At 33.8% G+C, this 18,718-nt stretch overlaps 3 protein-coding genes across 4 annotated transcripts in view; 1 reads left to right on the top strand and 2 right to left on the bottom strand.

The window, feature by feature from the left end:
• LOC126840228 (lachesin-like) overlaps positions 1–18,718 on the top strand; it is a 138,238-nt gene that overhangs the window by 42,054 nt on the left and 77,466 nt on the right. The window lies entirely within an intron of this gene.
• On the bottom strand, positions 2,157–9,871 carry LOC126840219 (alkaline phosphatase-like). The gene is made up of 7 exons (XM_050575827.1): positions 9,729–9,871; positions 9,360–9,437; positions 8,473–8,693; positions 7,913–8,293; positions 7,606–7,804; positions 2,655–3,101; positions 2,157–2,574 (listed from the first exon to the last, which is right to left on the bottom strand). Exons 1-7 carry the CDS (start codon positions 9,841–9,843, stop codon positions 2,291–2,293), a joined length of 1,725 nt encoding a protein of 574 aa, XP_050431784.1. The 5' UTR covers positions 9,844–9,871; the 3' UTR covers positions 2,157–2,290.
• On the bottom strand, positions 13,247–18,629 carry LOC126840225 (membrane-bound alkaline phosphatase-like). The gene is made up of 7 exons (XM_050575837.1): positions 18,330–18,629; positions 16,120–16,229; positions 15,222–15,442; positions 14,759–15,130; positions 14,489–14,681; positions 13,862–14,311; positions 13,247–13,775 (listed from the first exon to the last, which is right to left on the bottom strand). Exons 2-7 carry the CDS (start codon positions 16,199–16,201, stop codon positions 13,492–13,494), a joined length of 1,602 nt encoding a protein of 533 aa, XP_050431794.1. The 5' UTR covers positions 16,202–16,229; positions 18,330–18,629; the 3' UTR covers positions 13,247–13,491.

Below are 18,718 nucleotides of genomic sequence, written 5' to 3'. Positions count from 1 at the left end.
CAAAAACATTTACAGGTAATTGTTGTTACAGCGTGTTAATTTTCTAAATGCATCATAATATACAAACAAAACTGTTCTGCAGCTAACATAGCCGCAGATCCTAGGAGATTTGCGGCTATGTTGTTTAAGAAGACCTAAACTATATCAACTGGTGTTTCTAGTGACGCTGACTTATAATTTACAGCTAATTCTATAGCGACTCGGATTTGATAACGTAGCTAATTATTTCAAATGTAATATAATATCAAAACGTTTACTGCAGCAGTGCGATCAAGATAACGTACTTAAAGGTGCCGGGCCATCAAAACCGCGTATCTTTTGCAGACCGCAAAAGTGCATAACGACCTAAAAAGAAGTAAAAGGTAACATTATTGTTGTTATGTTGTATGTCAGAGATGGAGAAATTAATTTTAATCGCTTCGGCCCGGAATTCATTAAGTCTCTACGTGAACCTTGTACAGTTTTGCGGGGTCCGGCGAAATTGCAAATACCACCGCAGAGTGACGGTTGTTGTGGGCTAACCCCCCCCCTCACCCCCGGGGGGATTGGTGGAGAAACGTTAAGGGAATAGTAATCGAGAAATAGAGAACGGCGGTGTACAGTAATATACATGTGTATGCGATCACGGATGGACAACGGCGTGAGCTGTGCTGTAATTTTCGACTTTAGCAGCGACCATCTTGCTTCAGGCCTATCCTTGTGCAGTCGAGTTTTCATTTCCTACAGCATTTCCATTTTCGTTGCCGGGGCAAAAACGGTTTTGCACCGCTCGCGTTACGGGGAGAGAGGGCCAGACAGAAAGATGTTTTAAGTAAATTCGCAAATCGCAGAGATTCCATCAGGCAAAGGTTCGCCATTTAACCGCACCCTAGAGCCGCCGGCATTTTATATAGGAGTAACGCAAGAGGGACAGCGTACATTTTACTTTGTGTTTGTTCCACGGCCGGCCAAATGAAAAACGTCAATTATAACGAGATAAACAAACCGAGTTATTGTATTATTCTTGTTTTTAATATAGTAAAAATGAAAAAAGCTAAAAGAAAAGTCCGGCGCGAAATATTGTTTGAATTGTTTACCGTGTTTTAAGCCATAAAAAATATATTATACAAATTGTTTTGTTTCGTTCAAATCTAACCTTACCCATCTATAATAATATATTTTTAAAAATAGGCGCAATTTGGTTGTCCTCGGGGTGCTGCTTATTACCTCTATTTTCGAAATTAGCACCCAAGAATTTGCTTGTGCTTCGTACTACAAGTAGTGAGAAAAGGGGACTTTCTATAATATTTTTAGAACTTAAGCACTCCTAATTATTTTAGCGAGAATGCTCCCCTTTTCTTATACACGCGCCAACCAAGCTGATGCTTGTTTAGCCAATGCTAAAGCAAATATTGACTATGTTTATTACACTATTTATTTGCTTTTAATCGATATTTTATACAGACAGTAAATTGCTATTGCTATGTAAATTATTTATCATTAGTTACACAACAAAGACAAATATTATCATGCACACGGCACAAACTGTATTTATGCTCTTATCATTGGGCATGACATTCGTATATTATAAAATCGGCGTGTCTTTAATGTAATGTTATTCAATTGAAATGAATTATAATATCACTTATCCGTACGTACACGCGATTAGTTTAATTGTGGAAATCTAATCATGTTGTTGTTCCTTGTCCCATGCAGTACTAGCCGAATTAACTTTGTGTGCGTTGTTAACCCATTTGTTTCGGTAGTTATTATGTTTATAATATCATATAATAATTTACAATGATGTGAACGGTACAGTACGATGTCGACCACCCTATGTTCATAAAATATTTGACAATAACTTTGATGTAATAATAAATATGTTGCTTGAGTAAATTTCTATTTTATCCTGCTCGGGTATTTTATTGAAGGTAGACAACATCAGGAAACGATGGTATAAAAGAAATATTTTGTGTAATTCCTTTTGTATTGGGTAGAATGAGTGACTATCGTTGAATTCTGGAACTCCGTTGTAGATCTTAAAAACATTTAGACTTCAGATAACTATTGTAAAAAAATATTGTTAAAAAAAAAAGAGTCTTGTCTAATGATCACCTCTGAACATAAGGCAGAAGTAAACTTGCATTAAATTAGTAAACAAAAATAGAATTATAAAATCAAAGCAGAAAATGATTTTATTCGTTGAAGTATAAAAACTTATTTGTAAAACACAGTTCACAAAAAATGTTCGATTTACCAAACAACATGAGCTCAACTCATTACGAATCGGTAAATCAGTAAATCTAGAAGCCTAGTTGTTGACTCTGAGCTGTCCGATTGCGATCACTATCACAATCAACAGGAGGTTAGTAAATGAGAAGGTTGAAGTAGCAGCGTTAGTGTTGGGGTTCGCCGTGTGCTCGGCACCAGGTCCCATTTGGGATGCATAACTTATGGCGTACGGTATGTAGTTCTGTTCGTAGTTGCCTACAAACAAATGAGACCACGGACCCGAGGCGAACACGGCCACGTCGTCACCGCCGTGCGTTTCCCATGTAGCATTTATCATGGCCGGAAACCGATAATAAACGTCATCTGTGAATAGATATTCAGTTCAAACGTCGACAAAAGTTATATTTAAAAAATAAAAAAAAACATGAACATATGTAACTCACTAGTGTCTTCCATCGACAAGTTGTATCGATGACCGCCGGTGTCTGGCCTAACGCCTTGTCCGTTGGCATAGCTAAGTGTCGAGTACGGCAAATCGTCTAAATCTGATACCGACGGATGTCCGAGTATGTCGCTTCCCCTGTACGGATAACCGTTGAGACTCATAGTGTGGGCGTGATCGGCCGTTACCACAATCAGCGTGTCGGTCTGACTAGTCATTTCCAAGGCCTTATCCACCGCTTTGGACAGCATAACGGTCTCGTCCAAAGCCAGATGAGCACAGTTCCAATGATGCGCCCAATCGATCAAACCCCCTTCGACGAATAGATAGTAACCCTTATCGCCTTTGGACAACACCTTGATGGCCGCTTCCACCATTTCCACTAGAGTGGGTTCGACCGTCTGGTTGGCCGTTAAGTTATAGCCCATGTGGCTAGGGGCAAACAGACCTGCGCATAAATCAATATAATGTTATTCGTCTAAATAAATAAGCCCTAGACAAGATAACACGAAGAGCTGTGCATTTATAATGTCTATTATTATTGTCATAATTCTGTGGCTAAAAGGCCCAATCTCACTTATTGTGACTTTCGAAAAATGAACTTTAACATTTTTTTTTTCCTTAAGGCTCTATGTTAATTGTTTACCAAACTCTTCATAAGTTATTCAATTTTTGGCCTCAAGAGTGTTTTTTTATCACAGTATATAAAGGATGTTTTAATTTTTGCATTTGCGAACTAACTCGTTTATGGCCAAAATTGCCATTGACTCATATAGACCCAAGCCACAGATATCATTTCCACGAGATACGCTATTTAATCTAACTAAAGAAATAAAGACCCGAACGATAGTTTGCTGTTAATATATATATATTTTTTTGTTTCACTATCAGTTTTTGGACAATTATAAGGATAATCAGTAATATATTATACAATACGTTTAAGAATTACTGGAAATTGTAAAATGAAAATGTATAACATTATCGTTGTTGAACAAAACGCTACAAACATTTTGTGTTTGATCACACACCAGCGATTTATGCATTGTTGCCCGCCATAGTATATAAATGGATTACAGTTGCATCTTATTTGCATACGCTTAAAATGTTATTCACAATATTCGATCGGTATTTTTTTATATTATCACATACTTTAGATTGTAAACTCTCATTAAAAAATAATATTGCGTGTTACACCTGACACTTCTTATCTTAGAAGTGATTTAGAGGTGACTTAGAATCATAATTCATATGGGATTGGGTTTCAAAGAGGCGGTGGCGTCACGTTGCAATTTCTTTTTGACAACCAGAGTGTTACAACGAGTGACTCGCTTAAATATAGTCGACAATGTTGTTACCTTGTTTCTTAATTCGAGCGTTGAACTAGCATTTTATATTCGTTCTGATCACTGGTGTACCGTAAAATCGCATTCAATTTCATCGGTTTTTTTCGGTATATGATCTCTAAGCTTGGAAAAATTTGCCCCCTTCGTTTTCCCACCCACTTTATCTCTTTCGGTCATAAACTATCCCCGGCCTCCAAACTTTACCACCATCTACATAACCTCTCTTTTGGGTGTATGGCCGTTTCTATATCCGGTTTTACGACGAACGGCCGTCGGACCGCAGCATAATGTTATTTTAATTCCGCCATATCAAATAGACCGTAAACGCGAGTGCGAATACAATATAATATTATTATTATTATTTTATTATCACCGTAATATTGTTATTATATTGTTTATACTACCGGCTACCGGACAATAGGGTTTGCGGGCAAGTTTTGGAGAGACGGCGCGCGACCCGGGTAGGACGCAGCACCGAATGTGCAAAATAATAAACACGACCGGGTTAAGTCCATAAAAGCCACTAGAGCACCGCACTAAGTATACTCACACACACACACATACACCAGTCAGCATTAGGTGTAATAAACCTTCATATTTCGGGTACGGTCCTCTGCCGGTATTCCGGGGTTAATTCATTCGGATAGGACCTACTATATAATATGTATACTACTATTCTACCCTATCACGCCTGTTCATTCGCACTCACAAAAACACTCTCATTCCGGGGTCTCCGGCCCTAGAAGCCACCACCGCGGTTACACCTGTTGTTAATGACAAAAATGTACAACACACCACCCCCCGGCCTTTTCCAACCCCTATTCACGCGTCCGTTCTCGCCTCCTTCGCCGTGATGTCACAAACACTCAGCGCCCACTACCGCAGTTTACATAGTATAATATTATGTTTGACAAGAAGTGTAGAGGAAAAATAAAACGATAAATTCCGACCACATGTAGACAACATGTTATTTTGTTTCAATCCGTGAATAGTCGAAGAACAAAAAAAGTTATTGATATTAATCAAAGTGGTGATCTATTTGGAATTTAAAAAAGAAATGTGTAATATTTTTTACGGTTATGACCTTGATTATAAATTGTTATTGCTGTATTTTTTAAGACTTGATTTTTTTATATTTTCAGAACAACAGTTTATTGGCACACTAAACTTGAGAAAAAAAACCCATATTTTATGCTCACAATTCTTAACATTTTATCGTGATTACGTATTTATTAGTATAATTTAAAGTTTATAGAAAAGCTAGCAGATTTGCAATAAAACATAATAGAGTGGAGGTCACAGATCTCAAAAAGAATTGAAATTTATTTTATAAAATCGTTTGGAAGAAAAACAATATTAATATGAATTGTTTTATTACCTATATACTTTAGATTTCCCAAAGCTGTTAATAATTATTTACACATGCAGTATAGACAAAAAATATAAAATCTTGATGGTAATTTACTTAATATTTAATTATTATCATGAACTTTCCAACTAATATTTGTTAATGACATTTTTTATATTTAAAAAGTGTGAATAATAATAATTATTTGTCAGATAATTTTTATATACATTCGTTAACTAATAAAATTTGTTCCAGTACATTTACAACAACCAAAAATTGAACATTGTAAACCATTATTTACTTTTGATTATACAAATATTTTTAAAAAAGATGAATCGTGCATGCAAGAGAAACTATGTTAACCTAAGTAATAAATTTAAAGTTTGCCCCCCGGCATAACACAAACATAGAAGTAATTCGATCCAGTATAGTGTGTAGGCATGACCAGTATTTTTTTTTTTAGCACCTCGTCGGATTTTGTTGGTAACACAAAATCGAGTTGGATATTTTGTAAATCAAAGCCTGAGTTAGCGAGGTTCGATTATACCGCGATACGAGATTTGGTAAAACTTTTGGCATTATCCAACTGTCGAGTATAGTTTACAAAACCCTAACGCGTACCTAAGTACTTCGCTGTGGTCCGGCATCTTATTTTCGTGTACTCACTGCAGTAATACTTTAACTCGCAAGAATATTATCCAGGTACTATTGCGTACTGATTACCTGTCGATAATGCAAAGACTTCTTCAAAAAGAAAAAACTGTAAAACGCTTTTTGGTATCTTAGTCTGTATATGAGCAATATGACCGTGTGTCGAACAAAAAACTACCCAACTAATAATTCTCACCAAGTTAACTGCATTTAGTTACTAACGGTTTATGTATTCCATAAGATGACTTCAAACACTACATAATATAGCTAATACTGAACCTATGTAGTTATTATTATGATCTTCCACACGGGTCATAAACTAATGTGTAATATTTAGTAATCAACAGAAACCTTTTTACAGCGCCAATGTTATAGTGACAAAATTGTGAGCGACCAAATCTTAGGTTCTGATAAATATAACATAAGATAGCACAATATGGTTATTCATTTTTTAATTTTATATACTGTACCTACATAAAAGACATGTTTCATGAAACCGATGATCCGTCATGCACAGATAAGACTTAGCGAGTATAGCTAAGGTGTTAAATCACGGTATAAACTTTCCTGTATCATTGTTAGATATCATGCACATGGACAGAAAATAAATAGATAATAGTACCATTAAAATTAAATTAGACTGTGTGCCTACTCATCAATGCACAGATGTGATTTCAATAGAAACATGTTAGTTAAAAACAATTAATTTAAAAACACTTGAAATTTACATTTTTTTTTTTAAGTTTTCAAAAATATTATTTTACTCTTTTAATATAATGAAAATAAGATTATTTCATTTAAATGTGATTCAATTATTTTGTAGAAAATGTATACAAATAATAAAATTACAAATTAATTATAATCATTTTGTAACTTTTAAACATTCTAATGTCAACCTATAAATCTAGACGACAATATAAAAATGAGAGTGTATTTTTATTTACTATCCATAAAAAAAGCGTAGCACAATGAAAATGCAACGGGTTTAGTTTAGGGGGGACCACCCACAAGGATTTTATTATATAAGTCGCAGTCGTTACAACATTGTACAGTTTTAATTATTTAATATTATACTATGCCTCCCAGCTCCTAACTCACGTCTATATAGTTATATCGTGTTAAATCCATCCTTAACAAAAAAATGACAGAAATAATTTAACTAGTATTTAATAAAGTTCTGAACTATTACGTACCCAATTAATGCATTTAAGTAACAATTAATTACAATACAGCTATGGGTAGTTTTCCTACTTAGATAGACGATAGTTCCAGAAATCCAACAAAAATTCATCTTGATGGTTAAGTTTATAAAGGAAGTCAACCGTTTAAATAGTAAAAATAATATAAAATATTTTAGTACTAATATATAATGCCAAGTTTGGATAGTATCATTGTCATCCTCAACACCTACAGAACGAGAGTGTACCAGCCAGGCAGCATATCAAAATTAAATTTTATTTTTGGATAGCCAATTCCTTTACTAGATATCAACAAGAGCTTAATACATAGGTGACATCCTCTGAACCTTGTGCATTTTTTATCCGAGTATGTAACATACGTCTTAAGACCTAAGGTCGCCCTTAGTTATCAACCATTGAATCTTTACTAACCTAGCAAATAGTCGGTTTGATCGTCAACGGACAACAGCTGACTTCTGTTTTGGACGACCTTCGCTTTCGAATTTGGATCGCGTTTTAAGTCTAACCATTCGTTCATCAAATTTCTTCTGTCTTTCCTTTGTCCTTGGTTGGAGTATTCGTCATGCTGATTTTCGGGGATAAACTTTTTAGTACCACCACCCATGATCACCTGCGTATAACAGTAAAATGATTAGACAGTCTAGTGATTTCTGGAAATTGTTTAAAACACACTGAAACTGTATCAACGGTTGTTAACAATGCGGATTATTCAACTCACATTAAGATTGCGTCCGGTCTCGTTTTCAATCAACTGTCGGGCAATGTCTGGTGTTTGGTTACAGTCCATACCGGCTAGTTTATGACGGTCGCTAAGAATGTCATCGTCACACTCCCAATTACGTTGCGCCACGTTAGCATAAGCCCCAGCCGGCGTGGCGTGCGTTACCCTCATGTTGGTCACAACGCCGGTTCTTTTTCCCGCCAGCTGCGCCCATCTCATGCTAGACTCAGCCCGGTTCTGTTTTACCACGGAAGCCACGCAGTCTCGGTTGGACACGTGCCCGGATACGCCAATGGTTTCGATGTTACCCTTGACGCCGGTCAGGTAAGCCGTGGCCGTGCACGCTGAATCAGCTACTTGACTGTCCACGCAATACGTCTGCAACATTGGAAAATGCTGTTAGCATCCAATAATCCCTTACTTGCGCGCAAAACATTACTGTTAACGTCTTGTTCCGCCCCCTCTCTATTAGGATGGCACAAGATGGGTCGATTGATCTCAAAACCTTGGCAATATCGATCGATCTATCGTCAAAAGTGCCATTCGGTTAATCTTACTTTGGACAGTCCGGTAAACGGAAACTTTTCAAACGTCAGCATGTCCTCTTCGCCGGCTTTGCCTTCCATCTGCCCTTTGTACATCCGGGCGGCGGCCAAAGTGGGAATCGACATTCCGTCGCCAAGGAAGAATATCACGTTCTTAGCGACGCCGTATTGTCGTTCCACCTTCAACATTGACTCAAGTTTTTTGATTCCGACGTTCGACCAGAAATTAACATCTGCGAAATCCGAATGAAACCAATAAATGTATGCCCGGTAATAATCAAATTGTCTAACAAACGCTTATAGTTCATTTATATTATACACATATCGAGTACATTCTTATATCGATGACATATTATGCAGGTGTCTCATTTTTCGAAAAATCTAGTTATGTATATTATGTCTAATAGTATAATAGTCGAAAAGATGCCTTACTAGTCTCCTAATCGTTGTGTACAAATCAAGGTTATCTTCTAGGCAGATAGTACTTATACTAAGTATATCTACTTAGTAGATAACCATGGATATTGGAAGTCGATGTAAAAGGCCATTTTTCATACCGTGTAACATAAACATGAAATGACGTTATGGATTTTCAAATATGGAAAATGTTGTGAAATTCACTTATACCATCGATGACAAAAATTACATTTTATTAGTTACCAATCTTAACAGGATACATCATAAACACTACAGTCATAATCATAATTACCAGAGCAAACGTTTATTTTATACTATTTGACAAAATATACAAACCTTCAAAAACCATTTTTTTTTTAAATTAAAAATGGAATGTCATTTTTTTGCTGTCTCCAATCAATGTCGAGTTTCGCGGAACGCGTGGAAATTATTATTATAAAAATACCGTTGATAAAAAAAAATTTTGAAAAAAAAACGCTTACCGTTTTCTTTGCCGTTAACGTACAGTTGTTTCGCCTCGTTTCTGGCTCTGATGCGGTTGACGTTTCTCTCGGCGTGCTCTGCAAAACACATTATGATTATTAGGCGTCTCACGTATTGCGGTGGTAACGGATTTTTTTGTTTTTCAAAAATTACATTAATATTATTATCAAATTTTTGTCCCCCCAAACACGCGAGTGGTACGTTCAAAGGTAATTCGATTAGCCACAGCCCGGTGCACACACGAGCGCATAATTACATAATATTTAACGGCGACGAAATTACAATAATAATTGTGTCGACATACTAATATAATAGTATAATATAATAATAATAATAATAATAGTGTGCGACTGCATTGGCGTACATACCGAAATCCATACATTGTGTGTTTGCCGCCAAAAGCACACAAAATGTGGCGGTCGCCGCCAAAACACGTACACCTTGGCAACGCATGACTACCGAAAATCGTCGACTGGAGTGCATTAAACAATTGTAATGTATCCATTCGCCTTTTATTTAACAAAATAATTATCGAGTATGCACTCAAAAATTCGAGTATTCCAAACCGAACGACCGCCTCCCACTGGCAATATATATTGTGTGTAAGGAACAATTAATATATATATATTAAAACGTGTGTGTCGTCTGTGTACTAAATGAAACTTTGTAACAGACACACATGTGCGAGAGGTTCGTAATCGAGTTTAACATTGACCAAGGATGGATATAAGTACATAACATGGCGAGATAATATGTTTAAGTTGATTTCGATTGTTACTTCAAACTTATTTGACAGTATAGGTTTTTTATTAAGATGATTTTCGACCTCAGAAGACTAATTTTCTATCAAATATATTGTTTTTAATCTTACACACTGTTAATATTTAGACTGTGGACTCTCAATGTAAAAGTGCAATCTAAACATTTTTAGGGAACTACTCAAAACTATTTAAAAATGTATACATTTTATTGAATCAAAACTTTAAAGACCTCTGTTCCTCGGTGAATACTCATCTAATCAACATAATTCCGTGATTTATTATTATTAATTAATTTCAAATAAAAATTAGTTTTATCCTTTGTCTGACCGAAACCACCCACAAATTGTGAAATATAAATTGATTAATGCCGATAGTTTAATGGCTCTTACGAGTTACGACCATATACATCTTTTAATAACAAATTACACTAATTAAGGCAACATTGGTTTACTATTTCAGTTAATAAAATAACTTTTTTTTTTTTACAGGTATGTATGTTTTATATTTTTTAATATGAATATTTGTCGCCGAGGAAAGAGTAACCGGTGGTGTGGACAAAGCTTTTTGTAAGTATACCAAAATAATTGAACGCAAAAATGATTTACAGTTACAATTTACCGTACTGTGTTATGTCACCACTACGATTTGGCATCGAAACATAGCTTATAAAATGTTAATCTTCATATTTTTTTCGCATTTTACCAATAAAATAAACTCGTTTATGATATATTATGTATTTCTTTTTCCATTTCTTACACGCGGTTTTCCGTTTAAACGGACCGCAAAAGCGGATTATGTCAATAGAATCTCACAATCCCGTGTAAATCCTCTTAAACGACTTGACACAAAAATCACCCTTAGACCGAAACTTACACCAAAACGGTAATAGTCCAATGAACAATTTTCAGAAAACTAAATGAGAAAAAACGATTAAATGTCAAGTATTTTGTTATTATAGTGATATTGTTAACGCCCAAGAATTGCGATAAATACAACATTGTATAGAAAGTGTATCATAGTTTGCAGAGTATTCACAAGATATACCGCAACGGAAACGGTTGCTCGATTAACTATTAAGTATGGAAACGGTTATAGGTTTTGGACACTTTTTTTTTTTATGGTAATAAGCTATTACCTGTACATTTATAAATCATAACCCATAAGTTTGATCTCAGAGTATATAACATGAATTCAAAACTATCAAACGTTCTTCGAGAAAATAAAAACCAAGGAAATTAATTTAAGGGTTAGGTACGGTTACATGTTTTCAAAATCATTTAAATTGTTATGTACCCTAACCGAAGCCCCGGCTTTTATGTCTTTAACTATAACGTTTATTATTTTCCGGAAAATCATAGCGTGACATGCATGGCAGCCAATAAGCGTTCATTATTTTACCGGTCTCGGATTACCATATTATATTCATACTCGACCCAGACAGATAATAGAATATTAACTGCAAAAGCGTCGACTTGCAATTATTACTATCAGACACGCCATAAGCACTGTCGACTATATTATATTGCGTCTATTACAATAGATACACTCCGACTTAAATAATCAAATCGTACTAAATTTGAACTATTTATACATCTTCTCCCCCCCCCCCCACTTCACTTCTTTTGAATATAAATAGAAAATCAACTTTTCTATTAAATTACTTACATTTTAATTACGCACGACACTTCCAGTACCAACAACCGGAGACAACTGATACGTTCAAGGTTTATACTGTTATTTTGTTAAAAAAAAAATTATAATTGGTACAGATCGGATATTAAGAAAAACTAAGAATATGATTTATAATTAAGAAAAAAATTGTGAGGCACACTCTTAACAAAATTTATAAAGACATGTTGCGATTATGTATTAAGGATCTAAACAGTACTATGGTGTTACAAATATATATATTTTATTAAATTTCAAGCTATTTATATAAAACAGTTTTTTATGATTATAATATTTATGTAATTAAATTACTCATAATTTTTTATTATTTTTTTCAATATAGAATATTTTGTTCAATACATGGCTTACTAAAAATCAAATAATATTTCTATATTATACCGAAACACAAAAGCGATAATATAGATTGTATAAGGTCTATGTGGTGTAATTCATATAAGTGACACTTAAAAATTAGCTTTGATTTGCCGTAATGCGATAGACAATTAAAAAAGATAACGTTTAATTCTACATTAATTAGCTACCTCTGATAATATAACAAAACGGCGTCTGTTAATGTAAATGAAGGGGTCCGTGCAAAAACGAGACAACTCCATTTTTTTAAACTTTTCAAGAAACAAAAAAAACTATTTTAAAAATATTGAGTTTAAGGTAAAACTAATGTTAATATCAATTAATATATATTAGACCATGATGAAAAAGATGACGTAGTACGTGATTTGATTAAGGTTTTTGATTTGAGATGTGAGCTAAAATTAACCCAAAATTGTTGGAGTTATCTTGTTTTTTGACCCGAACTTTGTATTTATTATTTCAATTTTTTTTTTTATCAAAAAATTATTAATATTATTTATTCTTACTTTAAGACAACTAATTTTAGTGTAGACAACATTCGGCGCAAAAACCAGATAACTCCGGAGCTATCTGGTTTTTCAATGGAAAAAAAAACCAGACAGCTCCAGTTCCATTATATTTCCTATACCGGTGGTCGGATATGTCTCGTTCTTACACAGATATACTCGTCAAATTTTTCTTAATTGGAAACGGCCAAAAACCCATTTTCGCCAAAATTGGAGTTGTCTCGTTTTTGCACGGACCCCTTCAAATGTTATATTATATTTTTTTTTATAATATAATGCAACTATTTTTTAATTACGCCGAGTAAGTTTTATGTTCTTTTGAACAAATATAAATAATTTATTAAACAGAACATTCTTCTTGTATTTCCTGAAGAGACTGTCTCAAAAAAAATGGTATCAATGAATATTTACACATTTATGGCTTTAAGTTATAAAAAGCTTTTGAAAAATCAATTATACAGTATATTAATATACAAATAAAAAAATTATAACCAGACGCACGGTTTGTGTTTATAATGCTTAGTAAAGTTTGCTTCTCAATATTGATTTTTTTTTCTAATGAAAAAAATAAAAACAATATTTTCTAAAAATAACATAACATTTTATTTGAGCAATTACAATAAACAAACTAAGTGTGTTTTGTATTGTAAAAAAGTAAAAATTAAACATGAAAAAAGCAAAACTCAGAAGTACAAATATATTACAAAATTCTATAAACGAATAGGGTTAGTAAAGAATCTTTTAGATACCATAGGTACTTAATAGCTAGTGGTATAACATTACAAGAGATCTAAATCCAAACGAAAACCATATGCGCAAAACAATCATCGAAGCATCTGTACGGCTATCGACAGAAATAATAGTACCAACGTTGTTGTGAAATGTTGGACACTGAATATTGAAATTCCCAAAGAGTATGCTAATTCGTTCGACAGAGGATCCGTGGAAATACCGGCAGCCATCGCCATTGCCAGAGGAATCATGGTTTGTTCGTAGTGGCCAGTAAACAGATGAGCCCACGGTCCTCTAGCAAAGACAATCGTGTCGTCGCCGCTGTGTGTACCGTGACGCAGAGGAACCATACTCGAGTATATGTAGTCGACGTCTCCTGCGGCGGACAGCAAAAAAAAAAAACAGAATATTAAAATTAAAAAATTAATATTATACACCTACTCGAGGATGCTAAATACTAACCGAAATCGACGTGGGTATAATTAGCTCGGTGACACTGCCAGCTGTTGGTGTTCGTTCTCGGGCCGCTTGCGTACGCAAGGGTCGTGTACGGTTTTTTGTCGTCATCGACCTTCTCCGACAGTCCAAGTATGTCCGTACCCCATTTCGAATATCCAGACATGGTCAACACGTGAGCGTGATCCGAGGTGACCACAATAAGTGTGTCATCTTCCCGAGTCAATTTCACTGCTGCCGCCACGGCTTTGGACAGCTCCAACGTCTCGTCTAATGCTATTTTGGCCAGACCCCCGTGGTTGGCAATGTCGATCAGACCACCTTCGACGAACAGCACGAACCCGTCTTTCTCGGTTTCCAGCAGTTCAATGGCTTTGCTAGTCATCTCCGCCAGAGTCGGTTGCTTGGTCGCGTCCGCCTTCAGCCTGTAGTCGAGTAAGTCATCGTGAAAAAGACCTAAGCGCACGGATCACACGTAGGATTAATTAATTGGAAACATATTATGATATTGATTGGATTGCCAGAAAAATACATTACTCTAAACTAACAAGCAAAAATGCGATGTTTACTGACTTTCATTTATCAAATAAAATTGCATATTGTATATTCTATTAACAAATAGTAACATTTTACCTAGGAGAAAATCGGTTTTCGACATGTCGGTAGTAAGGAGTTCTTTTCGAGTAGTAATGTACTTAGCGGTCTTGCCGTGGAAACGTTCTTGCTTGTCTGCCATCCACTTATCCAACAAGTCCTCGTCGTTGCGCTCTCCGGAAGAGTTGGTTTTCTTCCGCATCAGCTTATTACGTCCACCGCCCATAATCACCTGCGTTTGCGACAAGTGACATTTGATTTGTATTTGATTTTTTTTTTAAATAAGTCTCGCGGGTTTCACGCTAATACCTTAAAGTTCCTGCCAGGATCCCTGGTCACCATTTGCCGGCCTATGTCTTCGCATTGTTCCACGTCAGTCAGATTTGCGGACATCATTTTGCTACGGTCAGATTCCCAATCTCTATTGCACGTGTGAGCATAAGCACCCGCAGGCGAAGCGTGCGTCACCCGCGTGTTGGTCACTATACCTGTAGCTTTACCCGCCCATTGAGCCCATTGCATGATTGAATCCACTTGGTTGGACGCTATCGTCGAAGCCGGACAGTCGTTAAACGTAACATGTCCTGACACTCCTACTGTGCGACTATTACCTCTGACACCGCCCAAATACGCAGTAGCCGTGCAAGAAGAGTCTGCCACTATGTTGTCCACGCAGTATGACTAACATGGTAAAAACACAGACAAAAAACTTCTTAAAAGGTAGATTAACTCGTTTATACGTCTGTCCTATGTGTTTAAAGATAATAAATACCTTTATTAGGCCGGTGTACGGGAACTTTTCGAAGCTGAGATTTTCGTTTTTCCCGGTTTTATTTTTTAGCTGCCCTTGATAAATTCTGGCCGCCATCAACGTTGTCGGTGACATGCCATCGCCCATGAAAATAATCAAGTTCTTGGCCTTGTTGGTGTTTAACTTAATTTTCAATTTTTCTGCAATCTTAAGCTTTCCATTTTTCAACCAATACTCAGCATCTCAAATATAACAAATAACAAATTGTGTAAATTAAATATATTAACATAAATATAACACATAACTATGTTATAAAACTCCTAATAAAAATTATATTGTTTTTTTTTAAATAATTAATGTATGGCATAATGCTAAAAAAAAATCTTAGCAGTCAAGTGAAGTAATGGCAAACAAATAAAGAAAAACTCAAGTTTTTTTCATAAACATAAAAACAAACTGTTTTATTTAATTTTATGTATATAGACATCTTATGGTTAAAAGTTAAGACTGTACGTTGTTTGTATTTGAAACGAAAAATTGTATAATATAATAAATAACTTTATTAAAATAAAATTATTGAGTTCCAATTGGACACAGCTTACGACTCAGTATATTGTATATAGTTTTTTTAAAAAAACAAATACATATTAATAAATTTGACAGGTAAACGCAAACGAAAATTGCAATCTAAGTAGCGTAAAGGACAAATTATATGACTTATTAATAATAATAAAATTAAGAATATAAATGGTACTAAATTATTCCCAGTGTGTCCTTCAACACAGTTAGGCACATCTCAACCAATTTTTGTTTGGGAATACCGTGGATCGTGTGAGTACCAATGGCACTTAATTTACGGGCGTTACCTATACGTTTTGCTTATGTTCGTTATAAAATTAGTAGGAATTAAATGTCTAACCTGTTCCTGGGTTTTCAGTATAATCCGACAATCCCCCGGCTGCATACGCTAAAAAGAACACAAACGACTTCATTAGCATCATTGATTGAACGCTTTTTCTATTATGATAACTGAAAAATAAAATCAGTATTATTTTACTAAAGATACAACTGTAACAAGATATAGCTTGATAATCGTACTGGCATATTTAAATTATGCTAAAAAATATTTGATTTAACCACAATACAATGATTTAAAATTAGATTACTTACAATTTAACCTTTATAATAAAGTACATATTATATTATAATAGCAAAACTTACAAAACATTATAATAATTAATCATTTCATTTTTTGAAAAGAGAAAAACTATTAAATCGTATTACAGTTTTAGTTAAATAATATTTATGATAACCGCTATATTATGTTGATAATATTATTAATTAGTACCTATTAACTCAAAATTTGCATTTTTTAAATTAGAAATGAAATACCTTATATAAAGTATAGAAATAACTGTGTGCAAATTTGGAAAGTCAAAGATTCATATGTTTGGTGCTAAAGTCATGTCAATTTTAAGAAACTCGTAAAATAATATGACGTTAACAACTCCAACAAATGGTGTTTCCGAAAAAAGTGGACTTATACCACCTGTTCACTAAGCCATTGTTAAAACTAAAATTCTATTCTGACTTGCTCGGTCGACCAAATTAAAAATATTAGGTACTTGTTAAATGTCAGCGTTAAATTAAAAAAGGTTCTTTTAATAGTATTATGCATTTAAATATTAAATAAAAATTAATCGATATATGATGGTCAATTATTGTTAAAATGTAACGATAGTTACACATTTAACCGCCTGTTATCTAATAGGCATGATTATCATTTTAAGACAAATTATAGGTAGGAGTGACAATGGACACACGCGAAACAATGAGCCAATGTGTACGGTTAGTTGAGATTTTACCACCTTATAGGACCACGACCTAATTAATCTCAACTCTTTGTTTATTATTTTGTGTAATTTAATTAATTCATATCTCTTTTAATTTCACTTGCTCGCGTGTGTCCGTCTAACACCGCCATTACCTGAACCAACTACAGAGAACGCTTCACGATCTAAGTCGAGCTGTAATAAATACACATACTTAAGCTATTTTATAAAAATGTTTTTCTTGTTCGTTACATATACGAGGTACGACCGATCGCCTAAGTCATCGAGCAGGATATTGAGCTAATGGAGAAGACTATAGGTTTACCTATAAATGTAGAAACGGGATTCATATTTAGGGATTTAGTCCCTAAGGCGACCACTTTGTCTAGCTTATAGCCAACTAAACAAGCAGATTCGTTATAATAATATTTTATTTTATTTGGCTGAAAATAATAATAATATAGTTGCTTAACATAAATTAAACAATGTCATGTTTTCTTTGTGTTTTGTGGTTTAATTATCTGACGTGATTTATATACATGTCACATAAAATAAAAAATACTAATTTCTGCACAAAGTAAAAACATGTTGTTTCATAATATGATAAAATATCCATTTTTCAAAATAGTCTTAGTTTGTTTGCTCTTAACACTTTACATTGTTATTATAATAATGGCGACATACTTATTGATTAATTATTATAATACCTATATTATAATCTAGAAATTATTTTGTTTCAAAGTCGCTAAAGGCTAATTTATTTTAGCGTTTGAAACACTAATGATGAATTTTAACGTATATTACATTATGTAGTCAATCGTGGTACAAAATATGCGATCCTTATTTCTTATGTAGTACGTATAAGTTATCTTATTTAATTACTATTTTTTATAAATTTAAATGTCAGAGCTTTAAAGCCTAATGTTACAGTGATGTAAGTGTAACGTATAAATTAATAATTAAATGTTTTTAAGTATCAAATTTCTATAAATTAATATGTATATTAATTAAATTAATATTTTATTTATTTAAAGTAGCTTATTCGTTTTATATATTTATATGTACAATTTTCTCACACCGCAATTTTAAAATCAATATTTATTATTAAACAATTTTAGTTTGGTTGAAATTATTAGAAATATAATTTAGGTATAGTTAAAAATATAATTAAAATTAAAATATTTACATAACGTTTAATTTCTTAGGTACAAAATAAGTATATAAAATCATTTTGACAGTACTGGCAAAAATGATTTAAATATTAAAGAAATATTTAATTTTCGTAAGGTTTACATACCAAGTTTTTATAGCCTTATAGGAATTCACACATCTATAAGTTTGTTGCAAACACTCGCTTATTTGAAAATAATTCGATAATATATTTTTTTTCTTGTTCTTAATATAATTAAAAATACAAAAATATATATTTTTAATATTTCCGTTGTTGCGTACTGATTTAAATTATCTGAGTATTGCTGTAACACCGATGAACAGAGCTACTGAGGTCAAAACAAAATAAAAGTCTTTACTAGTAAAAAAAACGCAACAAAACCATGCAATTGTTATAAAACTGTAGGTACATAGAATACTAATAAGACCACCTTTACCTGGTGTGTGTTATTATAAAAACGTTGACGACTCAATGAACAAACCGGTTCATGTACAATATGACTTTGTTTGCTTTGT

The sequence above is a fragment of the Adelges cooleyi genome, unplaced genomic scaffold (genome assembly GCF_023614345.1).
Source record: "Adelges cooleyi isolate 19-005CV unplaced genomic scaffold, UGA_ACOO_1.1 ACOO_flye_CR_arks_rails_tigmint_CR_PRNA_376, whole genome shotgun sequence".
Classification (NCBI taxonomy): domain Eukaryota; kingdom Metazoa; phylum Arthropoda; class Insecta; order Hemiptera; family Adelgidae; genus Adelges; species Adelges cooleyi.
Note: the sequence above shows the minus strand (reverse complement) of the source record. Positions and strands in the feature narration are given on the sequence as shown.